The sequence below is a fragment of the Sorex fumeus genome, unplaced genomic scaffold (assembly GCF_029834395.1).
Source record: "Sorex fumeus unplaced genomic scaffold, SorFum_2.1 ptg000014l, whole genome shotgun sequence".
Taxonomy (NCBI): Eukaryota; Metazoa; Chordata; class Mammalia; order Eulipotyphla; family Soricidae; genus Sorex; species Sorex fumeus.
In genome coordinates, this window is record NW_026606071.1 from 22,946,275 (window position 1) to 22,963,098 (window position 16,824).

Sequence of the window (16,824 nt, forward strand, 5' to 3'; positions counted from 1 at the left end):
TTTATTTATTTATTTATCTATTTATTTATTTATTTATTTTTAGCGAAGCAAGGTAGTTTTTACTGAATGAAGCTTACAGAAAGATACAGAGAGGAGAAAAAGAGAGGAAGCATGTTTACCCGAGAGAGCACAGGCTTCTCTGAGTGGAAGACACAAGCAAGGAAAGAGACAGTAATGAGATGCGTGTTCAAGGGTAAAAAGCAAGCCTGGTGACTGTCTTTCAGACATCTCACCAGAATGGGCCAGTCTATACTATACCGGATTGATCTGACCATCGAGAAATATTTATAATGCACCAAACAAAAGGATTTTGTAATTTTGTGACTATCCAATGGAGACGTTACTGGGCCCGCTCGAGCAAATCGAGTTTTTACATAATAGAATCATTCTTTTTTTTTTGGAGGGTGGCTAAATAAATTTGTCACCTCCATTTTCTTTTACTTTTATTTTCCTTTTTTTATTAGCACAGGTTTTTTTTGTTAAAGCATCGTAATGTACAAAGTTATTCATAGCTGAGTTTTAGACATACAATATTTCAGCACTAATCCTACCACCAGTGTCAACTTCTCCTTACTAGTGTTTCCAGGTTCGCTCCCATATCCCCCCACCCCTCCCTAGCCTTTGTTTCCTTTTTATCTTTTATTATGAGAATCACAGTGAGATGCAGTTAAAAAGATATTCATGGTTGAGTTTCAGTCATGCAATGTTCCAACACCCATTCTTTTACTAGTTTACATTTCCTACCATCATTGTCCCAGATTTCCATTCTGCCAACCCCCTCCCATAACCTTGCCTCTACGGCAGAGGCTTATCTTCTTTTTTTCTCTCTCTCTCCTTTTTCGGGACTTATGGTTTGCAATATAGGTAGTGAGAGGTTATCATGTTTATTTCTTTACCTACTTTCAGCACACAGTTCCTATCCAGAGTGATCATTTCCAAATATCATTGTTATAGTAGTCCCTTCTCTATCCCAACTGCTTTCTAAGAAAGTGTCTTCATTGACACTAGTTGCATTTAACTATCTCAGGACAGAGAAGCAATGCTGTTACTTGGGTTGTCAATTTTATTGTGAAGAACATGCACAGAACGACTAATACAGCTTCTAATTAGTAGAATTTCCAGTCTTTTCTGATAATATGGTGACTGCAATTTTCTACACATGAAAACTTTGTGGAATGCAGCATAAGATAAATTGTTGGGCCAGAAAGATAGCACAGGGGTTTAGGAACTCACCTTACATGCAGCCAGCCTCATTCTGAACCCTGGTACCACATGTGATTCTTAAATACAGAGCCAGGAGTAAGCCCTGAGAACTACAGGGTCTGGCCCAAAATCCAACAAAAGTAAAAGTAGAGGAGGGAGAGGAAGAAGTAGAGGACGAAGAGAAAGTGGAGGAGAAGGAAGGAAGGAAGGAAAGGAAGGAGGGAGGGAGGGAGGGAGGGAGGGAGGGAGGGAGGAAGGAAGGAAGGAAGGAAGGAAGGAAGGAAGGAAGGAAGGAAGGAAGGAAGGAAGGAAGATGGATATAATGTCTTAGTAAATCTGCTAAGACTACTATCTGAGATAATCTAGCAGCACAGGAATGATAGTTATGTGTTACTGGTATTTGAAAATGGCAGCCCATGCATTCTGTTTTCATCTTTCCAGAACTTCATTGATTCTATATGCTGCTAACATCCCCCAAGTTATGTATCTGGAGATGCTAGACTCCATTGTGACTATTTTTTCGATTGTATTTATCAGGTAAATGGTAGAGATGTCACTGGACAAACTCAGGAAGAACTTGTGGCCATGCTGAGGAGTACCAAGCAGGGAGAGATAGCATCACTGGTCATTGCCCGGCAAGAAGGAACTTTCCTGCCCCGAGAGCTGGTAATGTTCACAGCACAGTCTCACTGAATGTTCAATGCACAGTTTACTGCACTCAGTGAATTCGTAATAGCTGAGAAATGAGTTCTAAATCACAGGCTTTATTTGTAGCAAAAATTGAATCAGAACAAGAGTGTTTTGGCGCATTTGCGAAATAACAGTTTTAGGATGTTGATACAGGAAGTTGGATATATGCAGTGGTATGTCTTGGGTACAAATTTAAGCTCCCTTTCAAGGCACTTTCATAATATCCAACTAAATAAATAGAGATGTGTATGTGTTTTGCTAGACCCCCCTTTAAAACAGTCAGCGAAAATGTTCATGGCCCTAGCTTAGTTTACAGTCTAAACGGTGATAAAAAAATATAACCAATTACCCAAAATGATGATAAAGATTGTGAAAGGAAACTGCAGAGTGCTACAGTAATATATAACAAAGGAATGTAACATAATCTTGGCTGGGAAAGGCATTTGAGCAAGAAAATTTTAAAAATCCTATTAAAAATGTATGCTATCAGAGCGGGCAAAGAGAATAGGCAAAAAGGCACCTGCATTGTATAATATTTGGTCCTCTTGGTTCCAGCTCCATGTTTGGGTCCCTGAGCACTTTTAGGGGTCTCTCCAGAGCACAAAAACAGGAATAACTCCTGAGTAAGACCAGGGGTTAAAGTGCATGCTCTTTGAAGTAGACACTATAGTTCTAGTAATTCGTCTAAAAGTGTCATCAGAGTTCTAAAAAACAAATGTACTTTCATTTTATCTCAAGTTATATTTATTGAGGTGTTATATTGGATATTATAGAGGTATTTGTTAAATAACCGATAATTCCTCACAGATATGCAATAAGTATGTATATGACTTTTTTGAATAAGTCATAAAAGCAGACTATATTTATAGTATGTTAAATTACAAATTAGGATATAAATGATAATACGGTGTCATCAAATTATATTCAAAACTTTTAGAAAACAACAAAAATAAAACTAGAAGGATATTTACCCATAAAGTTGGGAGGTATGAGAATTTTCAATGTTCTTATTGTTTTTACAGTGAATATTTTATTTTTGAACTACCTATTTTTTGACAGCAAAATTCAAAATATTTTTATTGAGAAGAGCAAAAAAAATTATGTGATTAAAGGGTTTTAGATTTTCTATTCTTTTAAACTTTATTTCTTTTGAATATGTATATTCATACATATGTTTTACACATATATGTCATATGTACAAAATATAACACAGGTAGGGATGGAGGGATAATGCAGTGGGTAGGGCACTTGACATGGTCAAATGTGTTCTATCCCTAGCACCCCATTTCCCATATGTTCCCCAAGCATTGCCAGAAGTGATACCTAAAAATAAAGAAATGGCACAGGCACATATAGACTTTACAAGTGTTTCTCAACTGGGGTCTATGTCGCTTTCTATGAGTTCCTGGGATTTTCCATGGGAAGCCATGGCAGGAAAGGAAGGGTACAGAAACAATGGTCTATATTAGACACAGAGTTATATCATCAGAACAGAGTTGGTTTAAAAATTAAGAATAATTAGCGTAGAAAAGAGAAAGCTTAGAACACCATAAATGTTATCGGATCGGTGGAATTAATGCATGGATTAAAATGTAGCCTTACTCTGTTCATTAGTGATTGAAGTACTAGTGAAAAAACACGTTTAAGTGTCAGAGAATGTAAGGTATTCACCTTGACCATAGCCAAACCTAATCAGTCTCTGACCCTATAGATCACTTGAGCATCCCCAGGAGTGATCCCCAAACATGTAGCCAGTAGTAAACCATGAGCATAGCCAGGTATGGTCCAATTCACCCCCAAACATAGAGTATCATTGGATATCATGTCCAAATAATAAAGAAAAATAGAGTCCTAGGTTTCTTAACTCAAGTATTGCTAAAGTTTAACACTGTAGTCAACCTCAGTATTCACTACTGACTGGTATGTTATATAGAGCAGGGCTTCCTAAAGTTTTTCTACCTGTGATCCCTTTCACCCAATAAATTTTTATACAACACTGACTAAAATAGGTTCTATAAAATAACTGTGCAAATCAAACTTACAATAAATCATAGTATTTTTAGAAAAATATTTAAGATGTATTCAAAACCCCCCCACATTTAGTTACAGGACCCCCATATTCTCAACCCACAGTTTATGAAGCTATGGGCTGAAGGGATAGGGTGGCTTGCCTGGCACTTGGGTAGGGAGAGTTTGATTACTGGCACCCCATAGGGCCCCTCATGCATGCCAGGAGTGATCCCTGAGTGCAATACCAGTAGTAAGCTCTGACTATAGTTGGATTGACCCCAAAACAAAAGAAAACAAAATGATGCTAGATTCTAGGACAGATCTCAGCACAGGATTGAAACTTAATTTCTTCATCTGCATCATAATATTGTTAAGAGAATTAAAAGAGGTAACAATGCTGTTAACATCATTTCTAACAAATTGTGTGTTAGCTCAGATTATTTCATCTGGCACAGCACCACTATGTAGCACTATAAACAAAATGCTATACGTTAGGTTCTTTATGGATAAATAAATTTATGCACCCTTGCCTGATACTAACCACTATTTTGAAAATTTATTAAAATGTATTCTGTCATACAAATACTGAATTACAATAAGATTTTTTATAACCAACCAAATCCATTAGACAGGAAGCCTGTATATATTATTTTACTATCATTTAACATAATTTAAAGAAATTTGATTTCAGTCCCAGAAAGTGACATCATAGACTGAACTCATCAGGGAGCATATTCAATTAATTATATGACTATTATATGATACATGTAAAAACAGCATCCTCATTGTTTTTATTTCTTTACAAAATTTAGAATATGTGTGGTTAGTATCCAGTGTCTTAGATTTATCTGGCAAATATTCTAGGCTCTTTTAAAATATTTCTCTCTTAACTCCAAATATGTGGAATATTCCTTGTAACCACAGCAAAGCTAGGGCCTTGGAGTCTCTCAGTCACCTAAGTAATGTGGACCCAGAGTCTGTTTTGGAGAAATGTGGGATGATATGCTTTTTCCAACCCAAATGTCGGCCTTGAATACAAAGTAGAATGAACCACAAAGGAAGTTTAAAGGGAGGTCATGTTTGGCGTGCACAGGCCTACTCCAGTGGGTCTTACTTCAAAGTGTACACATGTTGACTCTGGAAGAACAAAATGAAGAACATGTCATACTTTTTTATATGTTTCTTTCAAAAATTAACAGAGGTAACATTCAGTTAGTTTTTCCCCTTATCATAATTGATGAGCATCCTTGATTTTCCATTGAGAATCTGGCAGGATGAAGGAAAGACAGTACTTCCTGCTTTTGTCTTGTTCTAGCTCCTTTGAAGGAAACAAAATGCTTCTTGCTTTCCTGTTCTGAGAGACTCTCTTCTTCCTTTTGTTCTGCCTATTTCAGGATCTCTGTATCCTTGTGTGCCCTTAATGGCACTGTTTTATTTTGTGACAGTAAAATATTTCTCAGTTTCTTCTTAATATTAGCTTCTTATAATAGCTTAATACTTCCAGCTAAAGGAGCATGTTGTCAGCTGTTATACAGGAAGTCCTAATATAGAATGGTCTCTTGAAAGTGACCCTCTGTCATTCCATGGACCTTAGCATTCATTTCCTGATCATCTTTTCCCACTGACCATATAAGAATACTATGCTGAATTCTAAGTATTTTGTGTGTTTGTCCTTCCTGTGCAGTTGCCTTCTATCACTCATTAAAAAGCACATTTAGTTCTCATTTCTTTCCATCTGTGGTGGGCTGGGTTGAAAATCAAACAAGAGGAATTTATATATCCACAACTATTTCACTTTTTCTAGTATATTTACCAAAAGTATTTTGCATCAAAGGTAGTTTTTACAGAATCTCCTCTGCAAGATTCTTTGATATCCTTCCCAGTGAACTGGGGAAGTTTATTGATGAGGTAGCTACATAAGGCATATTTTTGCAGAAGGGACTTTGAGGTCAGTGCTGGTAATACAATGGGAAGATGAAACCTCTGTGTCTATGTCTGCACTTGAAATGAAACCATACTACTTGATCAGTAATTTGTTTGACCTGCTGTATAAAAGGCATGCCATGTCTACAAGTTCTTATCCATCCAGATACCTGAAATTCTCTTATTCTTTTGCATTTAAATAAAGTTGTCTTATCATTTAGAAACTAAATCTGAAAAATTAATGACTTTCTATTTATTATATGCCATTTTTGGTAAGAATGTCAGAAATACTAAGTAATTTGGCATGTATGTTTGGATATGTGTGCATGTGTATATTCGTCTCCCTTCATTGATTGAAGAGAAAGGAATATTCTGTCATTTCTGTTAACCTCTTGCATGTTTCATTTTCTGACCTGCTGCCTTAGCTTTAAATTATCCTGAAAATCACAGCAACCCTGGTGGGAAAACTGAGCTTAGAAAGTTTCAAATGTATTTATAATTTCTACCTGCCAAGTTTGCCTGCTATTAAATGTTGGCCTCTGCAAGTGGGATTAACTATATTTCAAGCAAGCAAGTTGCCTTGCCCGGCATGATTGAGATCCAAAGTTAGCCAGCCGAGTTTGTCATGCTGATTTGGCCATCACTTGGAGCTTTGCTTTTACTGAGAAAATAGTGATGCAAACATGTATGGAGAATCCCTTAATAGTTGCTGAACTTAGTGTATTCTAACATTAACATATTTACCAGTCTATCTGACCACCACGGTTCCAACTCCATGGCTTATTCTGTCTTCTTTTAAGTAAAATATCCCCACCTTCAAATGCCAAATTATTTAATATCACAAGTCAGGATAGATTTTTTTTGTAAAAAATCATAGATGAACCTCATTTAACTGATATATTATTTTATTCCCTTTGGTTATTTGACTCAAATGATTCCATGCTTAATTAACCAAGGTACTTAAGAAAGAATGAATATTATAGCAGTTATTTGTGATAAGTAGCAAAAATGGGAGTATGATTTCAGAACGATTTTTCTACTTAAATTGAATTGCAAGAGTTACTTTATAGAATTTAAATAATTATGCAAAAATCCAAACACATTGCTGTATTTTATTCATTCTTCAAGTAACAAGTTTTAATGACTTTTGATAGGTCTTTGCTAAGATGTAGTCTCTATCTTTCCTTTTTTCCACTATAAATTTCATTTCCTTTTTACTGCATTCCCGTATAATCAGTATCTATTTAATCTAGTAAAGACTCTGCAGCATAAACTTCAAAGATGAATAAGACATGTTCCTGTCCTCAGAAAGTTTCTCATCCATAATTGGAAGAAGATCTGTTGAGTTAGTTATATTCATAGAGTATTCTAAGAATTAAAAGTTAAACATTAAGGGGACCTTAAGGAATACAAAAAGTAATTTAGAAGTGATGACTGAGTGGGATTTTAGAATGTGCTCTTAGGTTCATTACAGCACTATTGACAATATCTAAAATCTGGACACCACCTAAGTGTCCAGGAACATATGACTGCATGAATAAACTACAGTGTGTTTATACATAATTGAATAGTACTCAGCTACAAGACAAAGTCATGCAATTATTATCTATATATTTGGAGCTGGAAGGTATCATGCTAAGTTAGCCAGAAGGATAAGGTCAGATATAGAACGATTTCTCTCTACCAGTTTTTTGTTTGTTTTTGTTTTTTGCTTTTTGGGTCATACCCGGCAATACACAGGGGTCACTGATGGCTCTGCACTCAGGAATTACTTCTGGTGGTACTCAGGGGATGTTATGGGATGCTGTGAATTGAACCCGGGTTGGCCACATGTAAGGCAAATGTCCTACCCGCTGTGCTACTGTTGCAAGCTTCTACCAATACTTTTGTTCACTGTCTCCTTTAATTCAAAAATTCTTTTGAAGCAGTTTTTAAAATTCCTATTTTGAAGATAAGGAATGAATACCAATATCTCAGAAAGTGGAATAAACATTGCGCTTAAATAAGCTTAATGTACTTTTATAGGTATTTAAAAAGTTGTTCTTTTTATACTTTTCAGTGATAGAGGTTTTTTCCCAATAATTTTTTTTTGTTTGTTTAATGGGTGGGAGCGATAGCACAACAGGTAGGGGATTTGCCTTGTACACGGCTGACCCGAGTTTGGTTCCTCTGTCCCTATCAGAGAGCCTGGCAAGCTACTGAGCGTATCCCACCCACACAGCAAAGCCTGGCAAGCTTTCCGTGACATATTCGATATGCCAAAAACAGTAACAACAAGGTTCACAATGGAGACGTTACTGGTGCCCACTGAGCAAATCGATGAACAATAGGAAGAAAGTGCTACAGTGCTGCAGCGCTCTCTCATAAATGAGATATAAAGCAATATATTAGGAAAATAACAAAAGCCTAACAACAACAGAACCTAAGAACTGGTCTAAAGAGCTGAGCTTACCATGGCAGTGACTAAAACAAACAAAGAAATTGGGCTTTAAGAATAATTTCCTTATATTTTAAAATACTAGAGTCATAGGGCCAGAGCGATAGCACAGTGGGTAAGGGGTTTGCCTTGCACATGGCCGACCCAGGTTCAATTCCTCCACCCCTCTCAGAGAGCTCGGTTAAGCTACCAAGAGTATCTTGCCCGTAAGGCAAAGGCTGGCAAACTCCCCGTGACTTATCCCATATGCCAAAAACAGTAACAAGACTCACAATTTGTTGTGAGACGTTACTGGTGCCTGCTCAGGCAAATTGATGAACAACGGGAGGACAGTGCTACAGTGCTACCAGAGTCATGTTTAAAGTATTGAAAGTTTACCGTTCACTGTCATCTTGTTGTTCATCGATTTCCTCCAGCAGGCACCAGTAAAGTCTCCATTCGTCCTAGCCCTGAGATTTTAGCCAGTGCCACATTGGAGGCTCTTTCAGGGTCAGGCAAATGAGACTCATCATAGTTACTCGGTTATGAAATATAGAATACACCACGGGGAGCTTGCCAGACCCTGTGTGCGGGCAGGGTACTCTCAGTAGCCTGCCGGTTTCTCCGAGAGTGAGAACTAGACAATAAGAGGTCGCTCGGCCTTGAATGCAGTCACGTGCTTCCAGGAGCTTGGTTTTATAGTCTCTAGATCTTGGCCTTTGATGGGATTACATGATGCCGGGGCAGTTGGTGGGTGTAACTGTCTAGCTACTAGAAGATGGGGGATCTGGGTGGAGGAGGCCCAGTCCCAATCTGAGAGGCTTGGAGATCTCAATCCCAGCTCCTGCACACCTGGGTTCCTCTACCTTTATGTGTGAGGCTCATTTGAACATGTGGAGTGTGCAAGGCTGTGGCTTGAATTTCAAACTGTAATTAAAAGTTATTACTAGTATTTTTAATGCTTTGCTCTTGGATTGACAATAACTTTCTAGTACAATTATTATCAAAATGTGGTCAGATATTGGGAATTTAGCATTTATCTGATGTTACAGGTGAGGAATTGTGCTTTTAAATTCTGTCCTTCCTTTCAGAACTAAGTAGTGGGGAATCCTAGAGGTTAGACTCAACAGTGTGTTTTAATAAGCTCTCCAGATCCAATGCTCAGTCAAGTTTGAGAACCCTTGGTTTAATTTTAAACAGCATTAAGTCTTCAAGATAACTTAATGACTACGGCTGACTAGTTTCAGTAATCAAATATTCAAGTTTATCATAATATTCTTTAATTTCTTTATTTGTAAAAAAATATCCTGGGAAAAGTTCAAACCCAATTGAGTTGTGTCTCTTTGGCCACATGCCGCTCCTTTTGGCAAAGGGCCAGTGCTTAGTGAAAACCAGTTCCTCAACTCAATTACACCTGATTCATTTAGGCAAACTCAATTGTACTTGACTTTTTCAGATCCAACTCGATTGTGCTTTAAGATGTCCACACTCAATTTAATTGTGCTCAAAATTTGTTACATGCCACCTTGTAACTTGAAGATTCAGACACATACCAAAAGGAGGTAATTTTAGGGATGCTAAAATGATTAGATGTTTATATTAGCTTGCAATTTCTCCTGTTTTCTTTCACTTTTGTGCTTAGTATCCACCATGGATTATTGAGTCTAAGATAGGCCTGTTGGTCTCTGACGTGAACCACCCTATTATCTCCATTCTGCTATGGTCAAAGATTTCAAAGCTCCTAAGAAAGTGATCATGTTCAGTAACCAAACAACTTTGCATAGTTGATTCCATTCATTTCATTTTCAAAGTGGGGGAAATGAAACTTGGAGACACTAAAGTTTATATTGTTTGTCAAACAAAAAATATTTTAAAGTGATATTTCCACCTCACTGAAGTAAACATCTTGCCTTCTCTCAGTGCTGCTGTGTACAAAGAAACTATATCTTTAATCTTGCCAGTTTTTTTTCGAATGCATTCAATAACCCACAAGGCTGAGGGATTAATAGTCATTTGCTACTCCCTGGAAAGTACTTATACCTGAAAGAATTTTACTCAACCCTTGTCAGCAAACCTAGTCTTGATAAAATAGATGATGATAAATGCTTCGGCTGAGCATTATTAAAACAGATGGAGGAAGTGCCGGCCACTTTTGTTTGGTTGTATGGCTTCCAGGTGTCAAAATGAAAATACTTATAGCTTTTATCACAAAACTGGTTTTGTTGGTGATTGGAGGGTGAGGGAAAGAGTGGCTTTTTATGGTGAAAAGTTCTCAGGCATTTCAGAGGATTGGGCCTAATTAATTCCTCTTGCAAAGTTAAGGATGGCATACCATAAGACTTGGTTACACTTTCATGGTGCAAGACTTAAGTCTTATTAGTGGCGATCTTGGCCTTTTTAGCCTTTCAGAGGCTGGGGAGAAGAGAAGAATTTTTAAATTAAACGTGCTTAAACAGCTCGAAAAATGTACTACTGTAACCATCCACCAAATATATCCTCCTTATTATCCAATTAGCCAAATGTTGCCCATAATTCATGCCAGCTGTTGATAGGGAGCCTCTGGATAAGAAGATGGTTACAAAACTCGGGGAATGACCTTGATTTGCCTAATTACTTCTCTGCCTATGATCAGTACATTTGTTAAGGTACATTTGGTAGAAGATAAGGAAGTGCCTTCATTTTGTAAGGGATAAAAGATGAAAGGGAAAAGAAGGACAACTTTAATTGATTGTGGTTGACTTGTCCAGCTGTTATCAAAGAAAATACCGCACATGTGAAAGTACCACTACTGTCCATTTCGCTCTGAGTGTGTACTCTGAGGTTTCAACACACGTTTCATCTTCCAGCTTTTGTGGAAAATGTGTGATCTTTATCATTAAAGAATACTCGCTTAAGATTGCTGCTTTTTTTTTCCTGAGGGTGATAAAACAGAGATAGACACTTAAATAACAATCTGTTGCCACTTACCTCTTCTCGTGCCCCATCCCCAAAGATTCTCTGGGCAATGACTTTTAAATATGTTCTCATTATTTTTAATGAGTGTGCAGAATATATGACGCATAATGCACCAGGAGATGGGTGCCCTTTTACTGAACTTGTCAGATATAATAAAATATTGAAGAAGTTAAGATGCATTTTCCGTTCAGATTTTACAATTATTTAAATTAAGATGCTCAAGTACAAGTCACACATTCTCCAATGCCCGTTGCTGCCTCAATGAAGCCTTGCCACCATTCAGGTTCTCCCTCTAAAAAAGAATGTTTTAATCACAAATGTTAAAAAGGCAAAAGAACATTTAATATTGTTATGTCTCTTTAAGTTTACCTTTCTTTAAATCTGCCCCAGTGGCAGGATATTCAATTATAAGTGAGTTCAATTATGTTTCCTGGCCACTTATTGAGTTATACAGAGGACTTTTATCACCAAGTCTTTCCGTAATTAATTCTTTGCATTTCTTAGAGGCCTAGGACCTAAGGAAGGGTTGGCTTAGCAGCTTGAAAGGTTATTCAAATTTTCTTATGTTTCCTGTTTTATTCTTTTCTTTGTCTTCCTTCCTTCCTTCCCTCTATCTCTGTCTCTGTCTCTGTTTCTCTCTGTTTCTGTTTCTCTCAGTCTCTCTGTCTCTCTCTATCTCTCTGTCTCTGTCTCTGTCTCTCTCTCTCTTTCTCTCCTTTCTGGTTTCTGGTCTATTATTTTTGCCTTACTGATAGCAAATAACAGTATAACAGTATGGTATCTCTCAATTACAGGATATATTTATTTCTACATTACATTAAAATGTCAGGTGGGGAGAGGAGGAAGTTTCTAGAACATTGCTGTAAATTATATTAAAATGTCAGATTGCTGAAGTAGAGAAAGATGGAGGAAATGGCATTAGAATGGGAAAATATAGCAGCCCCTAGAATGAATATAAACCCTCTATTTGTTAATTTTTTGTGTGTAAATATTGGAGCACGGTGCACCTTGTTTGTAGGACTTCTGTCTTTTGCAACTGCCAGGTAAGTTACATGCTTTTAGACCCACTTGAAGGGGCTTGCCCCTTCCTGTTCTTCTTAGCAGTTTCTTATTTTATCACCAAACCCTTGACTTCCCACTGGAAGGAGAAATGCACAGAAGCAAAACAGCAGACAAGCCAGAAATGGCAAAACAATAAAAAATACCCAACTTAAATGTTTTACCTATGACTTCCTTTTGCTTCATTTTCCTGAAATCAAATTCTGTGATACACAGGCTGATGATTCTTGAGTCCCTAGTTCGCCTTATTTATGGGTCTACACTGATGATAACAGGACTTAATTATGCAACCAATGCTGACTGAACAAATATTTACTGAACATTGATGCTAGAAGATGTGCTATGTACTGGATACTTTAAGATGAACTGAAACCTGATCCCTGAACTGCAGGAATTTATAATCAGTGCTAAGTGCTGATGAAGAAACAGATAAGACTATGGTGTAGCACCCATCAACTGCAAAAAAGGGGGGGGGAGGCGGAAGGGGAGGGGGAGGGGAGGAAAGAAAGAAAGAAGACAATAAGAGAGTAATCATGAATTTGAACTTGTAAAGCTGAAAATTCAAAAAACTTTTAAATTATGAAAAATGTTATTCATGAGATAGATAGGAATGTGGTTGCACCATGGAAAGACTTAAAGAAACAAAGAGAACAAAAGCCCGTGGAGGTATAAAAACTTATGTCAAAGGCAGGACGGAAGGCAGAGGAGAAGGAAGGAGTGGAGGGACAGTGGTAGATGTCATATTAATATTGATTATTTCTGTCATGAGAGCAAAATGTGTAAGTACATACCAAGAATATTTCCAGGGATAATATAGAAATCCAACAAATGTCAATTTAACATCTGTTTGGTGCCCTCTTTTATAAGATCTCCTAAGTTCTTTGCATTGATATGGAACATAAAGCAAGGACAGAATGTCTTAGATGACCTCGTTCCATAGCTGTCAGCGAATGCTGATTGTTTGTGAAACTCTTGGTTCTTTTTTCAGTTATAGTCTTATCCTCCAGCTTCAGTAGATACTTTCTTTCTCCAGGTAGTAAAAGCAAAAATGCAGGGTCTCTTAAGTTTGATCCAAGCATAGTAGCACAATGTCACATCTGCTGCATTCTCTTGGTGAAAACAAGTTAAAAGTCCAGTCAAGACATAGAGGATATCTAAGAAAACTTTTTGGATTATTTTAGCAGATTATTAATAACAAACAATACAAAATAAATGATTTAGGTCTTTCTTTGGGGGGCAGATTTTGGGACTCAGAGTGGAAACATTCGAAATACGATAGTAGGAAAGTGGTGGTGGGATTGGTGTTAGAATACTGAATGTAATAAATTATTGTGAACAACTATCACACTGTCATACTATCATCACATTGTTCATCATTTGCTCAAGTGGGCACCAGTAATGTCTCCATTGTGAGACTTGTTGTTACTGTTTTTGGCATATCAAATACATCACGGGAAGTTTACCAGGCTCTGCAGTGTTGAGCAGGATACTCTCAGTAGCTTTCCAGGTTCTCTGAAAGGGACGGAGGAATTGAACCTGGGTCAGCCATGTGTAAGGCAAATGCCTTACCCATTGTGCTATCACTCCAGTCCATGAACAACTATGTAAAAATAAAATAAAATTTTAAAAAGACATGAAAGATATAGATAGATTTCATGTTTGGATCAATAGAGCAGCAAAGGGATATTTTTAAAAGGCAGAATTTATTGGTGCCATTAGTGGCCCCGGTGTCTGACGTTGGGCTGGGAAAGTCATAAAATAAGAACCACAGTCACAGTCACAGTCCTCCCATTGTTCATCGATTTGCTCAAGCAGGCCTAGTAACGTCTCCATCGTGAGACGTCTTGTTACTGTGTTTGGCATATGGAATATATCACGGGGACCTTGCCAGGCTTTGCCGTGTGGGTGAGATCCTCTCGGTAGCTTGCTGGGCTCTCCGAGAGGGGCGGAGGAATCGAACTCAGGTCGGCCATATTGGCTGCGTGCAAGACAAACGCCCTAATGTTGTGCTATCACTCCAGCCCAAAATAAGAATATTGTTCAGGAATATAAAATAAAAGTGATCGGTTTAGACTGCCAATGGATGTTTCCCTTTTAGAAGACCAATTACCTTTTTGGAATTTTAATCTAATTCCATTTAAAAAACATTGAGTTCTTTCATGTTGCACATTCAGTAATAAAGATGTATATCCAGGGCATAGCTATTGCCTTAGCAACATTAAATTTTTTTAATGTTTTATTTTATAAAGTAGTTCACAATATTTGATTACATTTATTATTCAAACACCAATCCTACCACCATTACACCTTCCCACCACATTTTGGGTGTTTCCATCCCAAACACCAATCCCTGCCCTCAAAGCAGAACTGAAATAATAAAATATTTCCCTCTAAGGTTAGTTGCCATCTACTTTGAATCCCATCAAATGTGGAGCGATACTCTTGAATTATGAGTAAGGTGTGTCCTATGAGGTTTCTACACCATCTAGGAAAAGGCTCACTCGTGGGTGAGACTCAGCCCAAGCCTGTGGAGAGAGGCCTTGAGCATGGTGACGGTTGAGTTCTGGAGGTTTTTGGCTGCTGGGGCTGGGTCCCTTGGGATGGAGAGGGGTCTCACCCGCCCCCCTCTGGGGTGCCCTGAGTGAAACAGCCTGGCTTGGAGTCCAGAAGGATTGTTATGGTGAGCGTCATGTTATACTACCTTCCAGAGAGTAGGACATTCGATCTGGTTGGTGGCCCATGATGAGTTTATCTGGCTCTAGCCGGGGGTGACTTATGGACATGGCTGCTGAGTTGCTGGAGATTTTTTTTTTTAAATTTTAGTCACTGTGATTTACAATTTTGCAGTACCATCAAGGGTAAAGTTTAATGCATATAGTATTCTATGCTTCCTTGCACCACTGTCTCATGTTTTCCTACCTCCAAGCCCTGTTTACCACCCTAACATTACAACTCCACTCCTCACATATCATTGCCGTGGTATACTCTCATGTTCTCTTTATAAACATAAATAAATTCCTATCGCTATTGTGAACACTTCTTGTGTAGATGAGAGATTTTTTTTTCTTTTCTCTCATCCTAGATTAATATTTATTCATTTATGAGTATACACTAATCACCTGGTTCAGGAAGTGGAAATAATTTTATGTAGATTTAATATTAATATTTATTTATATTTGATATATTATTCAATACTTAATATACATTTAATATTAAAACTGAATTATCAAAATAATTTAACAATAACAAGTGAAGAGGCTTTATAAAATGAGACATAACAGACATTCTTTTCTGTTTCTTTGTATTGCCAGGTATTATCCTCTGAATTTTAGTATATCAAATCTTGGTGTGACACTCAATACAGACAGTGCCTGAATTATTAATGACCTGTAAATATGAATAAGCAGTAGGAGTCTGCTTCTAGGGGGTTGTTTTTTCCACAGTTAAGAATGCCTTGGGAGCATTTGACCTAAAGAGTAACTTCTCCTAAGTAAATGTGGAGCTAACAAATTGTCAACAGATATCATTTCATGACCACCTTTTTAACCTCCAGCTATTGACATCCTTGTTGTCATAGCACATAGTAGACACAGATGAAGGCTTTCCTTCAATCCTCTCTTAACACATCCATAGCTGTGGGAAATATAAAGTATTCCAGACTTTCCCTCAGTCACCTTGGAAGAAAATGCATCCCTTAAGTGGGTTTAGCTATATTTTCCCATGTAATGGTCTTAAATATATATTATGCAATAAAATGCCAATTATTAAATACTGTTAAGGTTTGGAGAGACTGTTCAGGAACCAAACCCCATTAGATCATTACAACCGAGACACAATTACCAGTATTTCCTTTGAGGGGAAAAAAACTCACAATTTGCAAAACCCAACTCTATCTTCCAACATGCAACTTGTCATATAACAGGAAACTGCCTTGACTGAAACCAAAGCCATGGTTTATTTAAAGCTTATTTCCATTTATGCATAAAAGTGATTGAATTATAAACGTTATTCATTAAGGTTTGGCTATCCTTAATATCATAAAAATTCCCTGGGATCTGGATTCTTCTAGTGAAAAATATGACTATGTCAACAATAGAAACTTGTTGAAAACTTGGCAGATATTTTCAGTATAATTATTAATGCAAACCATCTCAATTCTTCTTTGGTATTAGACAGATTGTAAATAAATTATATAAATAAATATTAATGCAATTATTAAGTTGGGGATTTTATTTGATATATAGGCATACAAGGAAATCAAACAAAGATAAAGGCTGCTGAATGTGTTCATATTCAGGGACATACATAACGGTGACTTATTCCTCACATTGTAAAGCAGTCATACACTAGATAGAGTCTTGTCTTTAACTGCATAACTGAGTATGATTCTTTTTAAATGTATGTAATTTTTATGGTGGTTTAAGTTAATAAAATGCCGCTATAATTTGTATTCTTCCACAAGTCAAATCATGTGTGTCCTAGTTGGAAAGAAAGTACAGACAAAATTACTGCAAACAAGCTGGGAGTTCCTTTTTAAAAAGTCCAGCCTTTGCTGTCAGATAGCTGTT

General features: G+C 37.2%; 1 protein-coding gene across 2 annotated transcripts in view; it reads left to right on the top strand.

The window, feature by feature from the left end:
• PARD3B (par-3 family cell polarity regulator beta) overlaps positions 1–16,824 on the top strand; it is a 1,231,823-nt gene that overhangs the window by 686,302 nt on the left and 528,697 nt on the right. For both annotated transcript variants that reach the window (XM_056111836.1, XM_056111837.1), the window contains exon 10: positions 1,741–1,869. In XM_056111836.1, the coding sequence (XP_055967811.1) occupies positions 1,741–1,869 (129 nt within the window). The remainder of the gene's footprint in view (positions 1–1,740; positions 1,870–16,824) is intronic.